Below are 20,183 nucleotides of genomic sequence, written 5' to 3'. Positions count from 1 at the left end.
GGACAGGTTGAGAATCTTCTCCTGAGGAAGGAAGGCATGCATTTTTTTATGTCCAGCCAGAAACACTAGATCCTGGGTAGGAACAGATAAATTTAAAGGGAATACAAATGTTCTGCTTGAATGCAGAGAGGTAGAATAGAAAATTGGGATGCCTGCAGCCAGAAAACTTGGACTAAATGACCACATTAATTTAAAGTGCTTTCTTCTTGCACATAGATTGTAAATAAAGCATTTTATACATATAGATTGATGTGATTAGATTATAATTTTGACTTAACAGTTGATTACACAGAATCTTTCACTTCAATATTAAACATATTAATTCTCAGTATAAGTAAGTTATCTACAACTTTATATCTTGTTTTGTTGATGTTGCTTAATTTTGATTTGTTGACAATCAAACGATGTTTACCGGGTCTTTTAAACTAACAATCATAACTCTACATTTCTGAGGAAGTTCATGTTAAATAAAGTGAATGAAAGTGGTGAAAGATGTGTGTTATTGCATCTTTTGGCAGCTGTTTTCTTGTTTTACGTGTTTTTAGCTTTTCCAGTACACTGTCTTTGAAGTTAAACACTTAACTTTCAAGACTTTCACTTGTTTTTCCATTTACACAACTTAGAAAAATGTCCCTTTTCTAAGATATCAGGAGCTCTCATTATTACAACCACACTTCCTGCAAGTTTTAAGAGGTTATGAGCAAACTAGTGTCAACTGTGTATTCTCAACTGTAAAATAATGGTTTCTCATTAATGAATTATGTAACTCAGCAAATTAGTCTTTCATTCTACTTTTCAGTTCAATATCAAACATCTACAGCTTCTGCAAGAAATCCATATTCTTTCTGGGCTGGCAAAAGTTGCTTAATTTTCTCTCTGTGCTGTTACTTTGTTTTTCGCCAAGGAATGATTCAGGAGTCTACAGCAACACCTATGGAAACCGCACACACTTCTACTACTCATTTTCAGCAAATCCAGTTGTGGCAAAGAATATATTCAACTTTTGTATCCACAGCTTCTAGACTCCTGCTAAATTTCCTTGAGAAAAAAAAGCACAGCTGAACCTAATTTCCAACAAAGTACATCACTGTAGTTCCAACAACAGAAACACTGACTAAAAAGTATTTCACTTCTGCAGGTATTTTCTTCAGTTCTGACAAACACTTCACCCACTAGGACATGCCATATCAAGAGACTGACAGAAGCAGTACAGGTAGTCTAATCTAAGCAAGTCAATATGAGGGAAACAAAATGTCAAATCCTGTAGCTACCTCATTAGTATTTTAACTACATATTTGTGAATAAACATACTGTAGAAGAAATTCTTAAAAATTAATATTTGGAGGATCAGCAACAACACTAGCTAGAAAGCAAAAACGAAAACACTAAGCAACTAGGTCTAGTAACACAAGCATCTTTTTAAGAATCCTAAAAAGGTACCTTATGTACATATGGTCGAACTAAGTCATCTAACTTGTACAGAATCCTGTCGATAACTTTAACAAGCAAGTGACGCTCCTGATCTTCAAGGGTTGGTGACATCAGAAGAGGAAGGATCTGGTTGAACAAAGGTCCTGCACCAAACTCACGGGCTTTATCTGTAATCTGGCGTAGGGCAGCCTTTAAAAAGAAATACAACGCATTAAAAAAAGAAACATTTTACTCTTTCACATCAGATAAATACTTAAGTAAAGAAAAAATAAATAACTTGAACCCTACCTTTCGCATAGGTGGTGTACCATTCTTTATCTTGAGCAACAATTTCATGATTTTTCTCTCCTTCTGCTCTTCAGGGCTCAGTGTTGATTCATCAACATCAACCTAAAAAAAATCCAAGTTACACAGGTCAGCTTAAATTTTGGAGACATTCTTTGTAGTGACTATTTTTCTTCCCCATTTTGTACTGCAATAATTGATAACAGATCTCTAAATCCTGACAGTCTTTAGCGATGGACAGTCTTGATTAAAACTTGGATTAGAGCTTGATTAAAAGACCCCCCACACACACACACACACACACACACACACACACACACACAAATGCAGAAAGTAGCAGCCATACCTCTCAGATCTCTGATATTTCCTAGAAAATACTGACTTTTAGTAACAGGGTGCCAGAAATTTTTGAGTGACCCCTTTAAAGCTGTAAGTGATATGCAATTGTGAGAGCCCAAATGACTACACAGATGGGATCTATGTCAATTATTCGAATGCTTAAAATGTTAAACGTTATATGGTCGAGACCATATGTTCGACATTTCAAGTGTTCGAAGATTGACTTTTAACGACGCCGTATGGTGCAGAATGGGAGAATTTCCCTTTTCTGCACTGAAGTGCGGTCTCTGAGTTGGTATATTTAAGTAGGAGGGTCTGGGGGTGCAGGCGGGCTTGACCCCTGTTCGCACTGTTAGTGTATGTTTTTCTTTCTTTTTTTTTTTAATTAGATATTCAAACTTCCAAATATCGACCATATAGTATTTGACATTTTGGAAGTTAGAATATTTGACAATAGACCCCAATGATGTATATGACAGGAGTAGCATGGCAAGCACATCAGTCAAACTTTCAACCTAGACCTAGATACGGACCCAAAGAATGGTTAGACCCTACAACTCAAACTGAGCATACAGCTCAAATGTCATTAGTATCTGACGACTGGGTAGGTGGATTAGTCTACTGACCCTTTTCAGCAACAACCTGGGCTCAAAGAGCAGACAAAAAATAGGGTAAAAATCAAAATAGTAACACAATCAATGTCATTCATGAATTTTATGATTTAAAGATAAAATATTATACAAAACATCTTATGTACAATATTTACAAATCTGAGTGGGGTTACCATTGTTGTGTAGTTTGAGTTATTAAAGGGAAATAACCATCAATGCTGGAGTGACTCAGTGAGACCGTATGTGAGAAGTAACCATTAGCCTTGAAGTATTTGCAACTAGCTTTGCTGGACTATTTCAGAGAGCATTTTAAGTTCTTTTGTGGAGATTGTTCTAAGTGGCAAGGCCTAAGAGTGTAAAGGCCTTTTCCTCAATTGTACTTCAGAAAGGAGGTTAAGTACATTATTATCCGGGCTATTCTTTAGGGAGTAGGTTTATTCCCCAAATGGAAATTTAGTTCTTAGTGGAAGGCTGTAACCTAGCTTCAAGGCATTTAACAGAAGGCAGCTGTACAGAAAAGAAGCTCCAATAGCCAAGCAAGTTTTTATGAGACTGCAGTGGTGTGTCAGCCTGCTAGTAAGGCAAATTTGAAAACCTCATTTACCGAGTCACATTTAGGGGCTCAATTACACTTACCTTTCCCATTATATCATCACTGTTCAAAATACTTGTAAAGTGCAGTTTAGTACAGATATCAGATAATACCCTTTATAAAGGTCTTATTAACTGAAACATATATGATTGTGGAGCACAGCTATAGCTTTAATCAGGATACAAAAAGGCAATTTTGTAAAAAGGTTTTAAAATGACATTTTGAGGGGTCTCGTTTCCTTTATCATGCATGTCAGTGCTACAGTAACTGTCATGGTACCAAATTAACTTCTGCCTTTCATGCAGTTAATGTATGTTGGGCTTCAGAGAGTTACATTACAAGTAATGAAACTGACTGTTGAAAGCAATATTTATTTGAATGTGCAAACAACATTTCTACAGGGTAAATATAAAAAAAGAATAAGTCTTGAACTATGTAAAAGGGTGGTCCCTGAAGGCAGTGGAGAGAACATCCAAAGACACAAAAGCATACACTAAACTCCCAGTTAACCGGAACTCAAGCAACTGGCAAAAAAATATCAAAGAAATACGGTACAATTTGTGTACTCTACTTTGCCGCCCCCCCCCCGCAGGAACATACCTTACACTTTTAGAGTTTTAAAAAGGAAAATAGGAATAAATTCTCTCTCCCCAAACTGAGAACAAGTCAAACAAAAAAATAGTATAGGGTACAATATTAGTCAGACCGCCTTTATGAGCTACTCTCAAGCAACCAGAAAATTACAGTTGCGTACACTTACCATAAATGTAGATGTTAGAGTGTATTCACTGTTGCAATCATCACCTGTGGTTTTATCCTTGCTGTGGTAGCCCTCGGCCGGCCCGTATACCAGAGTCAATGTTTTCTACGTCGGCTGCAATCGCCCGTAGTCTGAAGTCAGGTTGTCAGTGCTACAAAGCAAGGCAGCTGACGTCATTACATCAGTTTTTCTGGCCCTTACCCATCAGAAGCACAAGGAAATAAAGTAAAGTGGTCCAGGTGGTTAAAAGCCACCATGGGAAGCTTATGCCCCCCCTAGAGAAAGAGGATATAAGGGGGGTGGAGGGACGGAAACCAGGACTGCAACAGTGAATATACTCAAACATTTACATTTATGGTAAGTGTACACAACTGTACTATGTTCTTTGTGTTTCACTGCTGCAGTCATCACCTGTGGGAGGACTCCCAAAGCTGAGGAGAGGGGTGGAAGGATAGGTTAGAGCCTTGACATGGGTCAGCAAGCCTTTCAGAACTGCAGAGGCAAACCTTGCCCTAGACTTAGAAAAAAGAGGTAAGTGGTAATGCTTTCTAAAGGTATGGACAAAGGCCCAGGTGGCAGCTTCCAAGATGTCCCTGGTTGGGACTCCTCTGAGGAAGGCTGGGGAAGTGCAGGCTGCCCTAGTGGAATGGGTACGAATAGACTTGGGGGTGGGGGGGTCCCATGTAGATTGTAGAAGAAATGGATAATGTGTGATATCCAATTGGAAATGGTTTGCTTGGAAATGGACTTCCCCTCTGCCCCTGGGGCAAAGCTAACAAGCAGCTGGTCTGTTTTTCTGAAGGGTTTAGTATGGTCCAGATATCTGAATTGCCTGTGTACATGTAGCGAGTGCAGAATTCTTTTTCCCTTGTTTAGAGAGTTGGGAAAGTAGGTGGATGGCTTGGTTGAGGGTCACATCAGATACCACCTTGGGCATAAAGGAGGGGTTAGTCATCAGGGAGACTCTGTCTGCATGGAAAATGATGAAGGGCTCAACATCCATGAGTGCCTGAAGTTCTGAAACCCTTCTGGCTGAGATGATAGCTACAAGGAAGGCAGTCTTCCAGGAGAGGTACTTGATTCTGCTGAAGCAGCAGTTTCGAAAAAGGCAAGGTTAGTTTTTCTAAAACATAATTCAGGTCCCAGGCTGGCATGGGAGGCCTTCTGGGAGGTTTGATATTAGAAGCCTCTCTGAGGAATTGTTTAATTAAAGGATGAGAGAAGAGGGGTAGGTCTGAACCGTAATGGGCTAAAATGGCTGATGCATGGATTTTAATAGAAGAGAAAGTGAGACCACTTTTGAGCAACTCGGCTAGGTAATCCAAAATAAGAGGGATGAAAGGATGCGAGGTATTCGCCCTCTAGACTGACTCCAGGAGCAGAATCTTTTCATCTTCCCAGCATAAGATTTTCTGGTGCTGGGCCTTCTAGCCTCTGTGATAATGTCTAGGACCTGCTTACTTAACAGGGACCTCTTGTTTGCTTTTAAAGTGTTAGCCATCCTGAAAGACAAGAGTCTGAAAGTCTGGGTGCAGTACCCCCCCCCCCAACCTGGGTCAAGAGGTCTGAGATCAGGGGTAGCTGCTTGGGGGGCTGTAAAGTCAGGCTGCACAGTAAGGCATACCAATGTGGTCCTGGGACAATCTGGAGCAGTGAGGATGGCCTTTGGTCTCTCCTCCCTTATTTTCATCATTACCTTGTGAATAAGAGACAGAGGAGGGAACGGATAAACAAACAGGGAGTTCCAGGGGAAGGTCAAGCCATCCAACTTCCACGCTAGGAGGTAATGGGCCCTGGTACGAATTTTTGCAGCTGTTTTTTAGGTGCGAAGCAGAGAGATCCACCTCCGGGGTCCCCCACTCCTGAGTGATTTGCAGAAAGATTTTCTGTGGAACTGCCATTCGTGGTTAGGTGGTCTGCCAGGGTGTTCTTGACCCCCGACAGGTATTGGGCAATTAGGTGTAAACCCATGGAGACAGCTGTTAGCCAAAGGCTCATGGCTCGCCTGCACAGAGGGCAAGACTGCCCCCCCCCATTTGTTGATATTCCACATTACTGTGATGTTGTCTGATTTTATGAGCAGAAACCCTGGCCTGTGATGGGATTTGAAGGATATCGCAGCCTTTTGTACTGTCATCATTTCTTTCTCACTGATGTGTAAGGGAAGGTGCTGGGCATCCCAAAGACCTTGGGTGCACCTTCCTGCCAGGTGACCACCCCAAGCAATATCTGAGGCGTTGGTGGTGATGGTCTGGCCGGTAGGCTGGAGGATGCAGGGAAGACCCTTGTTTTTGACACAGGCCCCTGCCCACCAGAAGAATTCTATCCTTATACATGGGATCAGAGGGAGAGAGGTCTTTAGAGACAGAGTACTGACAGCACAGGTTCTTTAGATACCACTGAAGTTTTCTCATGTGAAGCCTGGCCACAGGAATTACAAGGATGCAGGATGCCATGTACCCCCAGGGCTTGCAGGAACTTCCTCGCAATGACGTGACTTCTGGAAGTCAGTTGGGTAGAGCAGAGAGGCAGGAAGCTCTGCTTTTCTGGGGGTAGGAAGGCCTTTTGGGAAGCTATGTCTAGCAGTGCTCCCAAGAAAATGATCTTCCTTGAGGGTGTATGCTTTGATTTTTTTCTCGTTGGTGAAACCTAGAAGGGATCTGACAAAGAGAAGGTCGTGGGGCAACTTTTCTTTGCACTCTGCCTGAATGAGGCAGTCGTCCAGGCAAAGGTAAATCTGTATACTTCTCTGTCTGCAAAATGCTTTGGCCGGAGCTAAGCACTTGGTGAATACTCTGGGTGCAGTAGATAAGCCAAAGGGCAGTGGTGAGAACTGTAAGTGTCGTCATCCCTGGCTAGCATAGGAAGAAGCTGTTGAAGAGTCAACATTTTGAATTTTGGAACCACCAGAAAGGTGTTGAGAATAGGTCCAGGATACGATGCCAGGAGTTTTCTTTTCTGGGAACCAGGCACAGTCTTGAATAAAAAACCTTGTCCCCTTTGTTCTGCTGGGACAGGCTGAAAAGCCCTGAAACTGAGGAGAGAGAGAACTTGTTTTTGGGTCTCCGTCCAATGATTTGGGGGAGGTCTGGCCATTCACTTGGGGTTGGTAGAGTGGAAGTGGAATCTGCATCCTAGGGGAAACTATGTTTAAAACCAATTTGTCCTGGGTAATGAGTTCCCAGTTTTTTGCACGCAGGGTGAGCTTTCCTACTAAGGGAGCAAGTAGTTGAGCAGGGCTCGGAAGAGTTAAGGATAAGTCATTGTGGCATTTTTCCATAGAAGGGTGGCTTAGTACTCCCTGCTTTGGAAGTGGGAGCCCCCCACTGCTTAGATCTGTGCATAGCCTGAGACTGAAGTATTGGTGGTCTGTTGCTCCTGGGTTTGGATTGAGAAGGCCTGGAAGGGACTGGAAAAGACAAGTTCTTTGAAGGCCAATGCCTCCTGAATCTAGGAGGCTGTACTTGTAAGAAATCTAACAGTTTGCATAGATGTAGCTTTTTCCTCCATCCTTTTGAGGACCTCTTCTGCTTTGTTGCCAAAAGGGCAGTCTTGGTTTAAGGGTGCATCCAGTAATTTAGCTTTAACATGATCTGATAATTTTTGTTCCTTAAGCCAAGCATGCCTTCTAATTACAGACCCAGTGACCACAGCCCTGCAAGATGCTTCCAAAACATCAAAACCACATTGCAAAGTATGTTTAACAACTTGTTCAGCAGAATGCATTAACTCTTGCAGCTCTGTGTTCAGCAGTCAGGAATCAACATCATTTTCTGTTATAGTAGTCCCATAATATGCTGCTGATACTTCAACATGTGAAACTGGCAATTTAAAGCCCTAATGGCCAAAGTAGCAGAAGTGTATACCTTCGTTCTCCGTCTAAAGCTCTAGAGTCCCTATCAGAAGGTGTAGGATTTCTGGCAGTAGTAGCCTTAATGCCTTTTGGTCCTTGGGAAATGGTTTCTGGATCTGCAGTGGGATTCTTGAAGATGGATTTGCGAAAGTCAGGTACTCTGTAGTACCTGTCCGGTTTCCTCGGAGATGGAGGTAAGGTGTCTGTCTGGGGTAAGGCTGTATTCCAAGAAAACATCATCTACAATCTCCAGAACAAGAGAGATAGCTAAAAGCCTGTGTTGAGGCAGGAGTAAAAATTCCCCAAGTTTCTTTTTGGACTCAGAATAGTCCTGGCTTTCCCAGTGGAAATGCTCCCTAAGGGTATGCAAGGTTTCACCAAAAGAAAAATCTTCTGGAGGTGAAGCAGAGGGAATGGAATCCTCTGCATCAGAATCCTCATAAGTAGATCAGGGTAAATCCCGGTAGTCAGAAGGAACAGAAAAGTACAGTTTTGTACCTACCATAAATGTAGATGTTCGAGTGTAAACACTGCTGCAGTCATTACACTTGGGTTATCCTGCCGTCAGGCGGTTCCACAGCCGGCCTGAGTTCCAAAGTCTTGGTCCGGCGTCAGTTGCTGTCGCCTCCTCCCTGACGTCAGTGTGACAGGGGTACATAAGATGTAGCTGATGCCATTTTCTTCAGTTTTTCTTGCCCCAGATGTCAGGTGCCCCCTAATAGGTAGGCAATTCAAATTGCTAATAAAACATACATAAGAAAAGAAACAACAACTTTCAGTTACCAGCAAATATTCCCCATAGGCAGTAAAGGGTAGAAGACATAGGTATGTACCAGCAAGTAAGAGGGGAAGGAGGGAGGGTAACCTGGACTGCAGCAGTGTATACACTCTAACATCTACATTTATGGTAGGTACAAAACTGTACTATGTTCATCATGTTACACTGCTGCAGTCATTACACTTGGGTAGAATCCCAAAGCTGAGGTAGGGTGGCTGGTTCTATAAAGCATTAAGTGTGGCTATAAGGCCCTGCAGCACAGCAGTGGCGAAGCCAGCTCTGGATTTAGAGTATAAAGGCAGATGGTAATGCTTGGTGAAGGTATGCACAGAACTCCATGTTGCTGCTTCCAAAATGTCCTTGGCAGGTACTCCTCTGAGGTAGGCAGTTGAAGTGGCTGTTGCCCTGGTGGAGTGAGATCTAATGCTGCTAGGTATAGGTTTCCCATGGTGTGTGTAGCAGAAACGTATACAATGTCCTATCCATTTTGAAAAAGTCTGTTTTGAAATGGCTTTTCCCTGTGCTCCTGCAGCATATACTACCAATAATTGCTCAGATTTTCTGAAAGCTTTGGTTTTGTCCAAGCAGAAGCGTAACTGCCTGTGAATGTCCAAAGAATGCAGTAGTCTCTCCCGTTTATTTTGTGGTTTTGGATAAAAAGTTGGGAAGTGAATAGTTTAGTTTAGAGCCACACTTGAAACCACCTTTGGCATAAATGTAGGGTTAGTTCTTAAAGACACGTTGTCCTGGTGGAAAATGAGGAAAGGTTCCACTGCCATTAGTGCCTGGAATTCTGAAACTCTTCGTGCTGATGTTATTGCCAGAAGCAGAGCAGTTTTCCAAGAGATATATTTTAATTCTGCTGTGTTAGCTGGCTTAAAAGGAGGTAAAGTTAATTTTTCCAAAACAAAGTTGAGGTCCCAAGTGGGAGTAGGTGCCCTACGGGGCGGTCTTATGTTTTCAGCCCCTCTGTGGTACTGTTTTAGCAAAGGATTAGAGAAAATTGGTGGATCCGTGTTGTAATGAGCAGAGATGGCAGAGGCATGGATCTTGATGGATGAAAAGGAGAGGCCTTTGTCCAGCATCTCAGTTAAATATTGTAGTATCTGAGGAATGTTCGGGGCAAGAGGGTCAAGGCTGTGAGCCTGGTTCCAGGCACAGAATCTCTTCCATTTATCTGAATAGGCTTTCCTGGTACTAGGCCTTCTGGCCTCCAGAATGACATCCATAACAGCTTTGGAGAGAGGCATTGCTTGCTTGACTAAGGAATTTTCCATGCAGCTAGGTTTAAGGTCTTTAGCTGACTGTGAAGTATCTGACAGTTGTGCTGAGTCAGCAGATGTGGGATTTGAGGCAATATCCAGGGTGGTTCTTGTGCGAAGTTCTTTAAGATTGGGTACCAGTGCTGGTGTGGCTAGTCTGGTGCAATCAGGATCATCTTTGGCTGCTCTTGCCTGGATTTTATGAGTACATTTGGAAGGAGTAGTAGTGGTGGGAAAGCGTATACTTGTAGGTTTTTCCAGCTGAATGAGAGTGCACCCACTTTCCATGCTTGTGGATGGTAACTCCTTGTGCAGAATTTCTGTAGCTGTCAGTTCATTGGGGATGTAAACAGATCTATGTCCGGCTCCACCATTTCTGTGTTATCATTCTGAATATTTGTAGATTCAATTCCCATTTGTGGGGATCCATGATGTTTCTGCTCAAGTCGTCTGCCAGTGTGTTTTTCTCTCCTGGCAGATATTGTGCTTGCAGATGAACTTGATAGTGTAGAGCTGTGTTCCACAAGGTCATGGCTAGGAGTGAGTGCCCCCTTGCTCGTTTATGTACCACATAACTGTGGTGTTGTCTGTCTTTAGTAATAGTTGTCCTGGATGCAGCAGGTCCTTGAAAGCTATAAGGGCATTCTGTACAGCTAAAATCTCTTTTTGATTGATGTGAAGATGCCTTTGTTCTGTGGGCCACTTGCCCTGAATACATTTTCCTGCCATGTGTGCTCCCCAGGCGTCATCCGATGCATCTGTTGTCAGTGCTAGCCTGGCTGTGGGTTGAGTAAAAGGCTGTCCCTTGTTGAGGTGACAAGCTTGAGCCCACCATCGAAACTCCTGTTGAAGGCAAGGAATTAGTGGTATAACCGTTTCCAAACTTTGACAGTGTTGAGACCATACACTCTTTAGGTACCATTGTAGTTTCCTCATATGCAGTCTGGCATATGGAATTACTAGTATGCAAGATGCCATGTAACCCAAGGCCTGCAGAATTTTTCTTGCAGGGAGTTGGGTTTTTGTTGCCATCAATTGAAAGTATTGAATCAGTTGTCCTTGCTTGTCTGGCGTGAGATAAGCCATCTGGGCCGATGTGTTCAAGCTGGCACCCAGGAATATTATCTCTTGTGAGGGCACTAGTTTTGATTTCTTTTCGTTTACTGTGTACCCTAGGCAACTTAATAACTTTTTTACAAATGCCAGATGCTTTAGAAGCATGTCCTTCCTCTCTGCTTGAATCAGGCAGTCGTCCAGGTACGGATGAATTTGAATTCCTTTCTGTCTGCAAAATGTAATTACTGGTGCCAGGCACTTTGTGAAGACCCTGGGCGCAGTAGATAAGCCAAAGGGCACTGCAGAGAATTGACAGTGCATTGAACCAGCTATGAATCTGAGGTATCTTCTGCAGTTTTGTCTGATAGGGACATGCAGGTATGCCTCCTTGAGGTCCAAGGTCACAAGCAAAGCTTTCTTGCCCAGCATGGGAAGAAGCTGCTGTAGTGTCAATATTTTGAATTTCGGAACATCCAGGTAAGTGTTTAGAGAAGAAAGATCCAGAATGGGCCCTCCAGGCTTTGTCCTTTCTGGGAACCAGAAAGAGTCTTGAGTAAAATCATTGTCCTTGCTCCTGTGGTGGTACCTTTTGAATAGCTCTCATTTCCATGAGTGCTGTAATCTGTTTTTGAGCCTCTGCCCATTGATTTGGTGGCAGATTTGGCATTCCTTTTAACATTGGCAGAGTGTGAAAGTGGAATCTGTAACCTTGAGATACAATGTTGAGAACCCATTTGTCTTTGGTGATCCAATTGTGATCGAAAAGTGCCAGTTTTCCTCCCAAGGGGGCTGCCAAGAGAGAGTTGTTTGGCAGCTGTAATGGGAAGTCATTGAAACTGCTTTTTATATGGTTGGGGCCTGTCTTCCCCTTCTTTCTGGCCTGGTGCACACCATTGTCGAGGCCTGTAAGGACCTTGTGGTTGACCTCTACCTCTTGGATGTTTGTATCTGCCCCTTTGAGGTCTGTCTGTAACTGGAAAGGACCAATTCTTTGTTGGCCAATTTCTGCTAAACCTTGGAGGCCGAACCTGTAAGAAATCCTTCACCGTTTGAATAGATTTTGCCTTAGCCTCCATTTTAATACCTCTTCTGCTTTAACTCCAAATAACACATCCCTGCCGCAAAGGTGCATCCAATAATTTTGCTTTAACATGATCTGGTAACATATGTTCTTTTAACCAAGCATGCCTTCTAATGACAGAGCCTGTAACTGCTGCTCTACAGGAGGCCTCTAAAGAATCAAAACCACATTGCAAAGTATGTTTTCCCACTTGTTCAGCTGCATGCAATAAATCCTGCATTTCTTTAAAATTAGGAGGATCTGAATCTGGAAGCATTTTTTGTTTCAACTGAGACATCAAAAATTGCTTACATTTTAGCGTGTGAATCTGGCAATTTAAGGCTCTCAATGCTAAAGTTGCAGACGTATATACTTTCTTTCCCCATCTGCCTAATGCTCTGGAATCTCTGTCAGAGGGAACTGGAGTTTTTGCTGAAGAGGCCTTAATCCCTTTGGGTCCCTGAGAAATAGTTTCAGGGTCAGCAACAGGGCTTTTATACAGAAATTTGTGTGAGTCAGGGACTCTGTAGTATCTGTCAGGTTTAACTGGGGCTGGAGGTACAGAATCAGGATTTAAGCTGGATTCAGTATACACTTCATTCACAATATCTAACACTGGCGGAATAGCAAGGGATCTGTGTTGAGATAATAAAAGGAAGTCTCTGAGCCTTTTCTTGGATTCTGAGAAATCCTGGCTTTCCCAATGGAAATGCTCTCTCATGGTATGTAAGGTTTCCCCAAAGGAGTAGTCCTCAGGCGGAGAGGCTGATGGAACTGATTCCTCAGCATCAAAATCTTCATAAGGGGGTAAAGAATATCCTAGGTCTAAGGATGAATCTGAAGAAATGGACACCTGGTCGGATGAGTTATAGTCTGCATCCTGTCTGGGCCTTTTATCAGGAGGGGGGTGGGACCCCCCTGATCAGAGTGATTAGGTCTTCGGCCATTTTGAGCATGTGTTTTTTTAGGCATGGAGGCCTGTCCTGGAGAATGCTGCATTTGTTTCTTTGTTTTTAAAGGAGGCTTAGACTTAGCAGAGGGTTTAATGCTTAACTGAGTAGGTCTGAAAACACCCTCTGAAGCTTCTGGTTGCTCAGCTACTCCGGATCCCTCAGAAGGGTTAGTTTAGGTAGGCTGAAAAACATCCGAAGGCCCAGCCATCTCCACGTGGAAGTCAGAGGCGGCCTGTGGTTCTGCAGAAGCGGTAGTCAGGTGCTGCGAAGAAGCCTCGCTGAAAAACGGAGAACCGGCGACCGGCCTAGAAGAGGCTTCGTCGTCAGTTTTGGGCCTTGGATGCCTGTCCTTGTTTTTGCGCTTTTAATGGATTCTGGTCATCAGAAGTTCTGACGGCATAGTGTAATTGAATTTTCTGCCAAAATAATGCCGGGCAAAATCAAACCGGCGTTTAATAGTGCGCTTGTTAAATCTAGCACAAAACCGACAACCAGTGACATTGTGGTCTGGGCCGAGGCATGGGATACAATAGGAATGGAAATCCTTATGAGGTATTTGCTTCCCACAAGAAATACAGTTCTTAACTTTTACTGACATCGGTCTGAGGCAAGAAAAAGTTTCCCCAACGGGGTACTTAGCTTTGTAGAAGACTTCGGTTCTGGATTCGGAATGAAAATCTCAGGAGTCGGCCGGCACTTGCGAACTGCTTTTGCTTCGGCCACCACGTGGCAAGAAAGACTGAAGAAAATGACGTCGACTACATCTTATATACCCCTGTCGCACTGACGTCAGGGAGGAGGCGACAGCAACCGACGCCGGACCAAGACTTTGGAACGCAGGCTGGCTGGGGAACTGCCTGACGGTAGGAAAACCCAAGTGTAATGACTGCAGCAGTGTAACAAGATGAACATTATCAGATTCCTGATCAGAAGAATCAGAAAGAAAATCGGTTCTAAGTCTCTTAGAGGGTGAAGGCTGGCTTCCCCTAATTAAGGTAATAAGGTCTTCAACCATTTTAATCATTTGTTTTTGAGGCATATGGGCCTGAGTATGCAGTTTGGTCATCAGTTTTCTAGGTGCAGTGCGGGCTTTAGGCCTGAGGAATTCAGTACTTCTCACTTGAAAAAAGTCATCAGTTTAATATGAAAATCGGTAGGCCTGAATACATCCTCAGAAGCCGGTGCCTGCACAGCAGGTCCAGACTCATTCAAGGTAGAGACATCCGCAGATTCCATAGTCGAAGAAGCATCTCACGGCACACCGGACTCCGAATGGGACTCAGTAGAAGCCTGCGAATCTGTAATAGTGGGTATCAGGGGCTGTGAAAGCACCTCACTCAGTACCAGCGAACTGGTGACTAGCTTAACGGAAGCATCGTCAGCATTTTTGGACCTATGCGGTCTGTCTTTATCCTTATGTTTTTTCAGAAGATAGATAGTCAGATGGCTTAAAGCCATTTCTGAGTACAGACAATGAAAAAGAAAGTATTTAGCTACAAAAATAGCCCGACGACAAATAGTTTGGGCATTGAACAAGGCACAAAAATGACAGGGACGTCGTGGTCTGGGCCTAAACAGGTGACGCAGTAAGAATGAAAATATGAGGTATCTGCTTTCCGCAGGCAAGACAATTGTTAATTTTTTTCTGACATCGGATAGAACAAGAAAAAAGGATCCCCGAAGGGGTACTTATCTTTTTGAAGACTTCAGGTCTGAAACTCAAAAATGAAAATTTCTTGAGTCGGCCGACAGGCACTTGCGAACTGTGTCTGCTTCGGGCACCGCACGGCAAGAAAGACTGATGTAATGGTGTCGACTGCATGTTTTATACCCCTGACTACTTGACGTCATGGAAGAAGCAACAGCATCCGACGCAGAAATCCAAAGACTCTGGTATTCAGGCTGGCTGAGAGCTACCTGCAGACAGATAACCCAAATGTGATGACTGCAAGAGTGACACATGAAGAACATCCTGAAAGAAATCTATTACTGTTTGCACAGATCTTGCTTTGTCTTCCATCTTTTTAAGCACCTCTTCTGCTTTTACTCCAAATAAGTGGTCCTTATCTAGGGGTGCATTAATTGGCTTAGACTTGACATGATTAGGGAAAGGTTGTTCCTTCAACCATGCAAGTCTCCTAATGACAGATCATGTCACTGCTGCCCTGCTACAGGCTTACTGGGTGTCATATCCACAGTGTAATGAGTGTTTGGCCACTTGACAAGCAGAGTCCAGTAAATGTGCTAACTCTTTTGAATTGGCACAGTCAGGAAAGATAGAAATCTTTTGTTTTAATAGTTCCAAAGTGTGTTGTTGATATTTTAACATATGGAATGGACAGTTGAATGCTGTGATAGCTAAGGTAGCAGAGGTGTATAGTTTTTTACCCATCTGTCCAGAGCTCAGGAATCCTTGTCAGAGGGAATAAGATTCTTGGCAGAACTAGTCTTAGCCCCTTTAGGTCCCTGTGCAATGACCTTTGGGTCTGCAGCACAACTTCTGTACAGGTATTTATGAGAATTCAGTACTCTAATACCGGTCAGGTTTACTGGAAGCAGGTAGGAGGGCGTCAGGGGCTAAGCTGGATTCATGGAAAACATCATCCACCACTTCTAAAATAGGGGGGGCATGGCCAGGGGTCTGTTCTGGGACAGGTCCAGAAACTCTCCCCAAGTCCTTGCTTAGAATGGGGGGGGGAAGTCCTAAGATTACCACTGGAAATGTTCCTGAGGGTGTGAAGGGTTTCCCCAAAGGAAAAGCCCTCTGGAGGGGAGCCAGAAGGGATGGATTCCTCTGCATCTGAATCCTCATAAGCAGTCAGAGATTGCTGATCCTCTCTCAAAATCTGAATAGTCAGATTCCTCCGAATCCTGTTATGTCAATTTCTGGAGAAGGGTAAGTTTTCCATTTAGAAGTTGTGGCCTGACTACCCCGGATAAGGGAAATGAGATCCTCCACCATTTTAAGCATTTGTGTTTGAGGTGGTGGAGCAGGAGCAAGATAGTGGCTAGAAGCAGATTTTCTACGAGTGACCTGGCTTTTAGGCTTGAGAGAATCTGTCAGAGAAGACGTCTGTTTTTGCCTAGATTCGGTAGTGCGAAAGACCCCCTTGGAAGCTAGTGCCTGCATCGCAGCTCCAGACCCAACCGAGGCAGAGAGAGCCAAAGGCTCAGAAGACAAAGATTTCTGCGGAACACTGGACTCCGAAAGGGTCTCCATAGAGGCCTGTGTAGATATCAAATCGGGCATCAGGGCCTGCGAAAGTGTCTCACTGAATTCTGGTGAACTGATGAAGTGCTTAGCGATACAGTCGTAGGAAGGCTTAGCCTTATGTGGTCTGTCTCTATCTTTAGCTCTGCGTTTTTTCGGAATGTCCACAGACTGTTGGCTGACAGATGCCATTTTGGAATGCAAAGACGGAACACAAAAATAACGATCTACAATAACAGCTCTACGGTTTATGGTTCTCACATTAAGGAGGGCACAGAACCGGCAATGGGGGGACGTCATGGTCTGGGCCTAAACAAGTGATGCAGTAAGAATGGAAGTCACAGTGTGGGATCTGCTTTCCACAGACGAGACAATTGGTAACTTTTTCGGACATCAGTTAGTACAACAAAAAGAGAGTCCCCAATGGGGTACTTAGCTTTAGACGTTTTCAGCTGAAATTCAAAATGTATTAGCGACAGACCATGCACTCGTGCAAACTGCTTCTGCTACAGGCTTCACAGCAAGAAAGACTGATGTAATGATGTTGGCTGTCTTGCTTTATAAAACTGATGACCTGACGTCAGACTATGGGCGACTGCAGCGGATGTAGAAAAACAATGACTCTGGTATTCAGGCCGGCTGAGGGCTACCACAGCGGGGATAACCTACAGGTGATGACTGCAACAGTGAATACAAAGAACATCTACAGTTATCTGGCATCTACCAATCCCCATGGGTGCCAGTTAACTGACAGTTTACTGTACTCTTCTGCAATACACAGGTTCTTTCTGTTGATACTACCCGATATCTGTCATTTCAGATTACGGCTGCGAAGAGAAAATTGACATGGAAAGATCTGTATTTCACGATATGTTTCAGTCCTACCCTTTACAACAGCTTACTTTTGCACAGTGTGAAAACTATGGTGCTGCAAATGCATATTGCTCTGGACAGCACTACAATGGGCCCATCTCCTCATCTAAACTCTTGATGTCCAATTCTAGCACATGGCCAAAATGAAACAGATTGCCCTTTTATTTCATGCACCTGAACTGTGAGTGGCTAGTGTTTAAAAATATTTACATTTTTAGGTGTCTGTTTTAATTTACTAATTATCTTACTGTGCAGTCAAAGTTAAGTCACTTGCTATGAATGAATTCGGACACAACCCAGTACAGAAAAAAAAACAAATGTGTTACAGTAGCAATGCATTTTTTAGAAATACAATTTAATACAATATTTTTATTACATGTCCAGTTAAATCTAAGTGTTTTTGCAGGTGACTGAACTTGGGCAGCTCTAGGTAATTACATATGAAGTTATGAATACTTATATAAAGCAGATGCAACCTGAAATGTTGCATGGAATGATCCTGTGAGGCAGTAACTTTGGTGTTGTGCCAAAGAATATGCAGCAGTTCCACCAGGCAAGACGTATCAACTTAAAAGTATGCCCACTAAAATGAACGCCTTGCTTAATGTTACAGTGGAGATTCCATTTCCGATACCCATTTGGAACTTAATGGCATTCTGGTTTGGGGTGCATTCCAATGCACACCCCATTTTAATAGACTGCAACACACAGGGACAGAAGTGAGTCCCCCGTACAGGCAGACCTTTGCCTTCTACATAGGTGTAAGAGTACAAACACCATCAATTAAAAGAACAAAATAGAGTAAGAACTTTATGCATCGACTTATAATGCTGTTTAAAAGCTTGTTTCTAAATAAAAATAATACCTTAGTGCTGCTACTGACAGCTTTCAAATAAGGTGTCTTCTTTGGGGTGAATAGCACTCCCATCAGTGATATGCAAAGAAAAAAGTTTACCTAATTTGAGGAGGGCTGCTTTCTTAATGCTCTCAAAGAAGGTGCCTATCAATCCACAATGAGCAGTCCTGGAATTTCAGTTTTTTGTTGATCCACTATTTCTTCGGTGATCTGCTATGACGGGTATGAATGGAAAGCATGGACATTTATACCTCTGAAGCATCACTTACACTGCAACATCTGTTTATAAATATAAGAGAAATACAAGTTGGGTACTTGTTAAAAAAAAAAAAAAAAAGCCAAGTAACTAATGAGAGAAAGGAACAGGAGTTCCAGTATGGCACTGTTTCAGTAAAGGCACCAGACTGTTGTTCTGCATAACAGAGTAAATGAAAAAAAGTGATTGAAACAGACCAACAAAAAAGCGAACAAAAATATACTAAAATAAGGGAATTTTGCAGCCACTTGGCACAAATGGATAGAGTCCTTAGTGTGAACATGTGTGAGATTAGCAGCATGGGCAGTGACAGAGCCACGGAGGGAGAATGGAATTGAGTGGTCAGCATCTGCTAGACCATTCCAGGCTCACTGCAATATGCAGTGTATGGGTCTTATCAGCCCCAGACTGGGTTAAGGTTAAACCCAGGGCAAGACTAAGGTGGGTCCATTAGATCCAGTGAAAGAAAAGAGCTGGTGACGGCTGATGGTCAGCTGAGGGCAGAAGAAGAAGAAGAAACAAAAGCAAGTTAGTTTGCAAGTAGTTTTCATTTTGTTTTTGCTTGTGTGTGTGTGTGTGTGTGTGTGTGTGTGTGTGTGTGTGTGTGTGTGTATATATATATATATATATATATATATATATATATATATATATATATATATATTGTATTGCATGTCTATCCATTCTATATATTCCTTTACTGCATGTTATGTAATTACTTCAGAAGTATGTACACTTAAAATGTTATCTTTGTTCTTACTATTTGTTTAAACTTTTTTTGGCACCTTTTCTCCTCGGGTCTCTGTTGAAAAATGGCTTCTAAGAACCCAGACAGACTAACCCTGTTAACAAATGTAAAAATAAACAAAACAAGTGCTCTTTAGCTTAAAATTTAAGTACATTCATACCCGGTTCCCATGAATTCCAACATAGTCCACTGAATACAGAAGGTGTTATGACAGATCTGGGAACACAGGTTGACAGTAACTTCTCTTTTGACCACCACATTGCCGCTGTGGACAGAAAGTCCTATGTGGCACATCTCATTACTAATAGTTTTGCATCCAGGAAGAGAGGTCATTGTCTCAGTCTTCTCTTTCCTCATTAGGCCAATCATCAAGTACAATGCCCCACTTGGCATGTACCTCACTAGACACTTGCAATAACTGCAAAAGTACCTCACAAAGGGGATCCTGGGCCTTAAACACTTGTCCTACATGGACAGACTCAAAAAAACTCCAACTATTCTCTGTCTCATATCGCCTACTTGGAGTTGATCTCTGCTTGACTTAAAAAGCCACGTCTAACCTAGCTCTATTAGAAATGCTGCATCTAAAGAAATCCCAATCCCGCCACACTACACGCTCCAGAGACCTCAACCTCATTATCACAATCAACAGAACAAGCTGGAGGGACAAGTTCATAACCCAGAGACTGCCCATGCTATTGAATAGACTTCCCATACATGTCAAGCGGAGTGCCTCACTGGCCATCTTCAAGAGAAATCTTGATGAGTGGATCGGAAATAGAAAATTCACCCCAGGGATCACTCTAGTGCCTCTACCTGACTGAGGCCCTGGGAACTCAGGTCAGGTGGCACAATGCCAGGGTCAACCTATGGGCTAGGCTTGTAACGGCTCCAGGGGCATTAGCCTAGTACACACGTATGAACATATGTTTTTAACGTTAATGTGCAATACAGTTCTTTTACTTAAAGGGTAAATCTATTGTTTCATAAAGCAAAAGTCCTGTAATCAGAAAGTAAGTCACTTGTTTTCAAGCTTTTTAATTTTAGAAACCGTTTTCCAGGAATTCAGGTCACTTAGTCTGTTGAGGAGATGTACTGTTCCAGTCCATTTCTTTGGTATTCCTTTTGTTAATAGTGGACGCCTCCTCCAGTGTGCCAAATATTTTAGATCCTTCAGAATGAAATTTGATCTTTGCAGGAAACCTCCCACTGGCTTTTAATATTGTTCTTAAGATCCTTTATCAGTGATGAGCAGGATT

The 20,183-nt window shown here is 42.8% G+C and overlaps 1 protein-coding gene across 1 annotated transcript in view; it reads right to left on the bottom strand.

The window, feature by feature from the left end:
* Positions 1 to 20,183, bottom strand: part of SF3B1 (splicing factor 3b subunit 1) — a 1,956,191-nt gene that overhangs the window by 1,378,072 nt on the left and 557,936 nt on the right. The window contains exons 5-6 of the mRNA XM_044060306.1: positions 1,720 to 1,821; positions 1,441 to 1,620 (exon numbers count right to left, since the gene is read on the bottom strand). Coding sequence (XP_043916241.1) covers positions 1,441 to 1,620; positions 1,720 to 1,821 — 282 coding nt within the window. The remainder of the gene's footprint in view (positions 1 to 1,440; positions 1,621 to 1,719; positions 1,822 to 20,183) is intronic.

The sequence above is a fragment of the Protopterus annectens genome, chromosome 2.part0 (genome assembly GCF_019279795.1).
Source record: "Protopterus annectens isolate FY-2018-M chromosome 2.part0, PAN1.0, whole genome shotgun sequence".
In the NCBI taxonomy this organism is placed as follows: domain Eukaryota; kingdom Metazoa; phylum Chordata; order Ceratodontiformes; family Protopteridae; genus Protopterus; species Protopterus annectens.
This window is presented reverse-complemented; position numbering and strand designations above follow the sequence as displayed.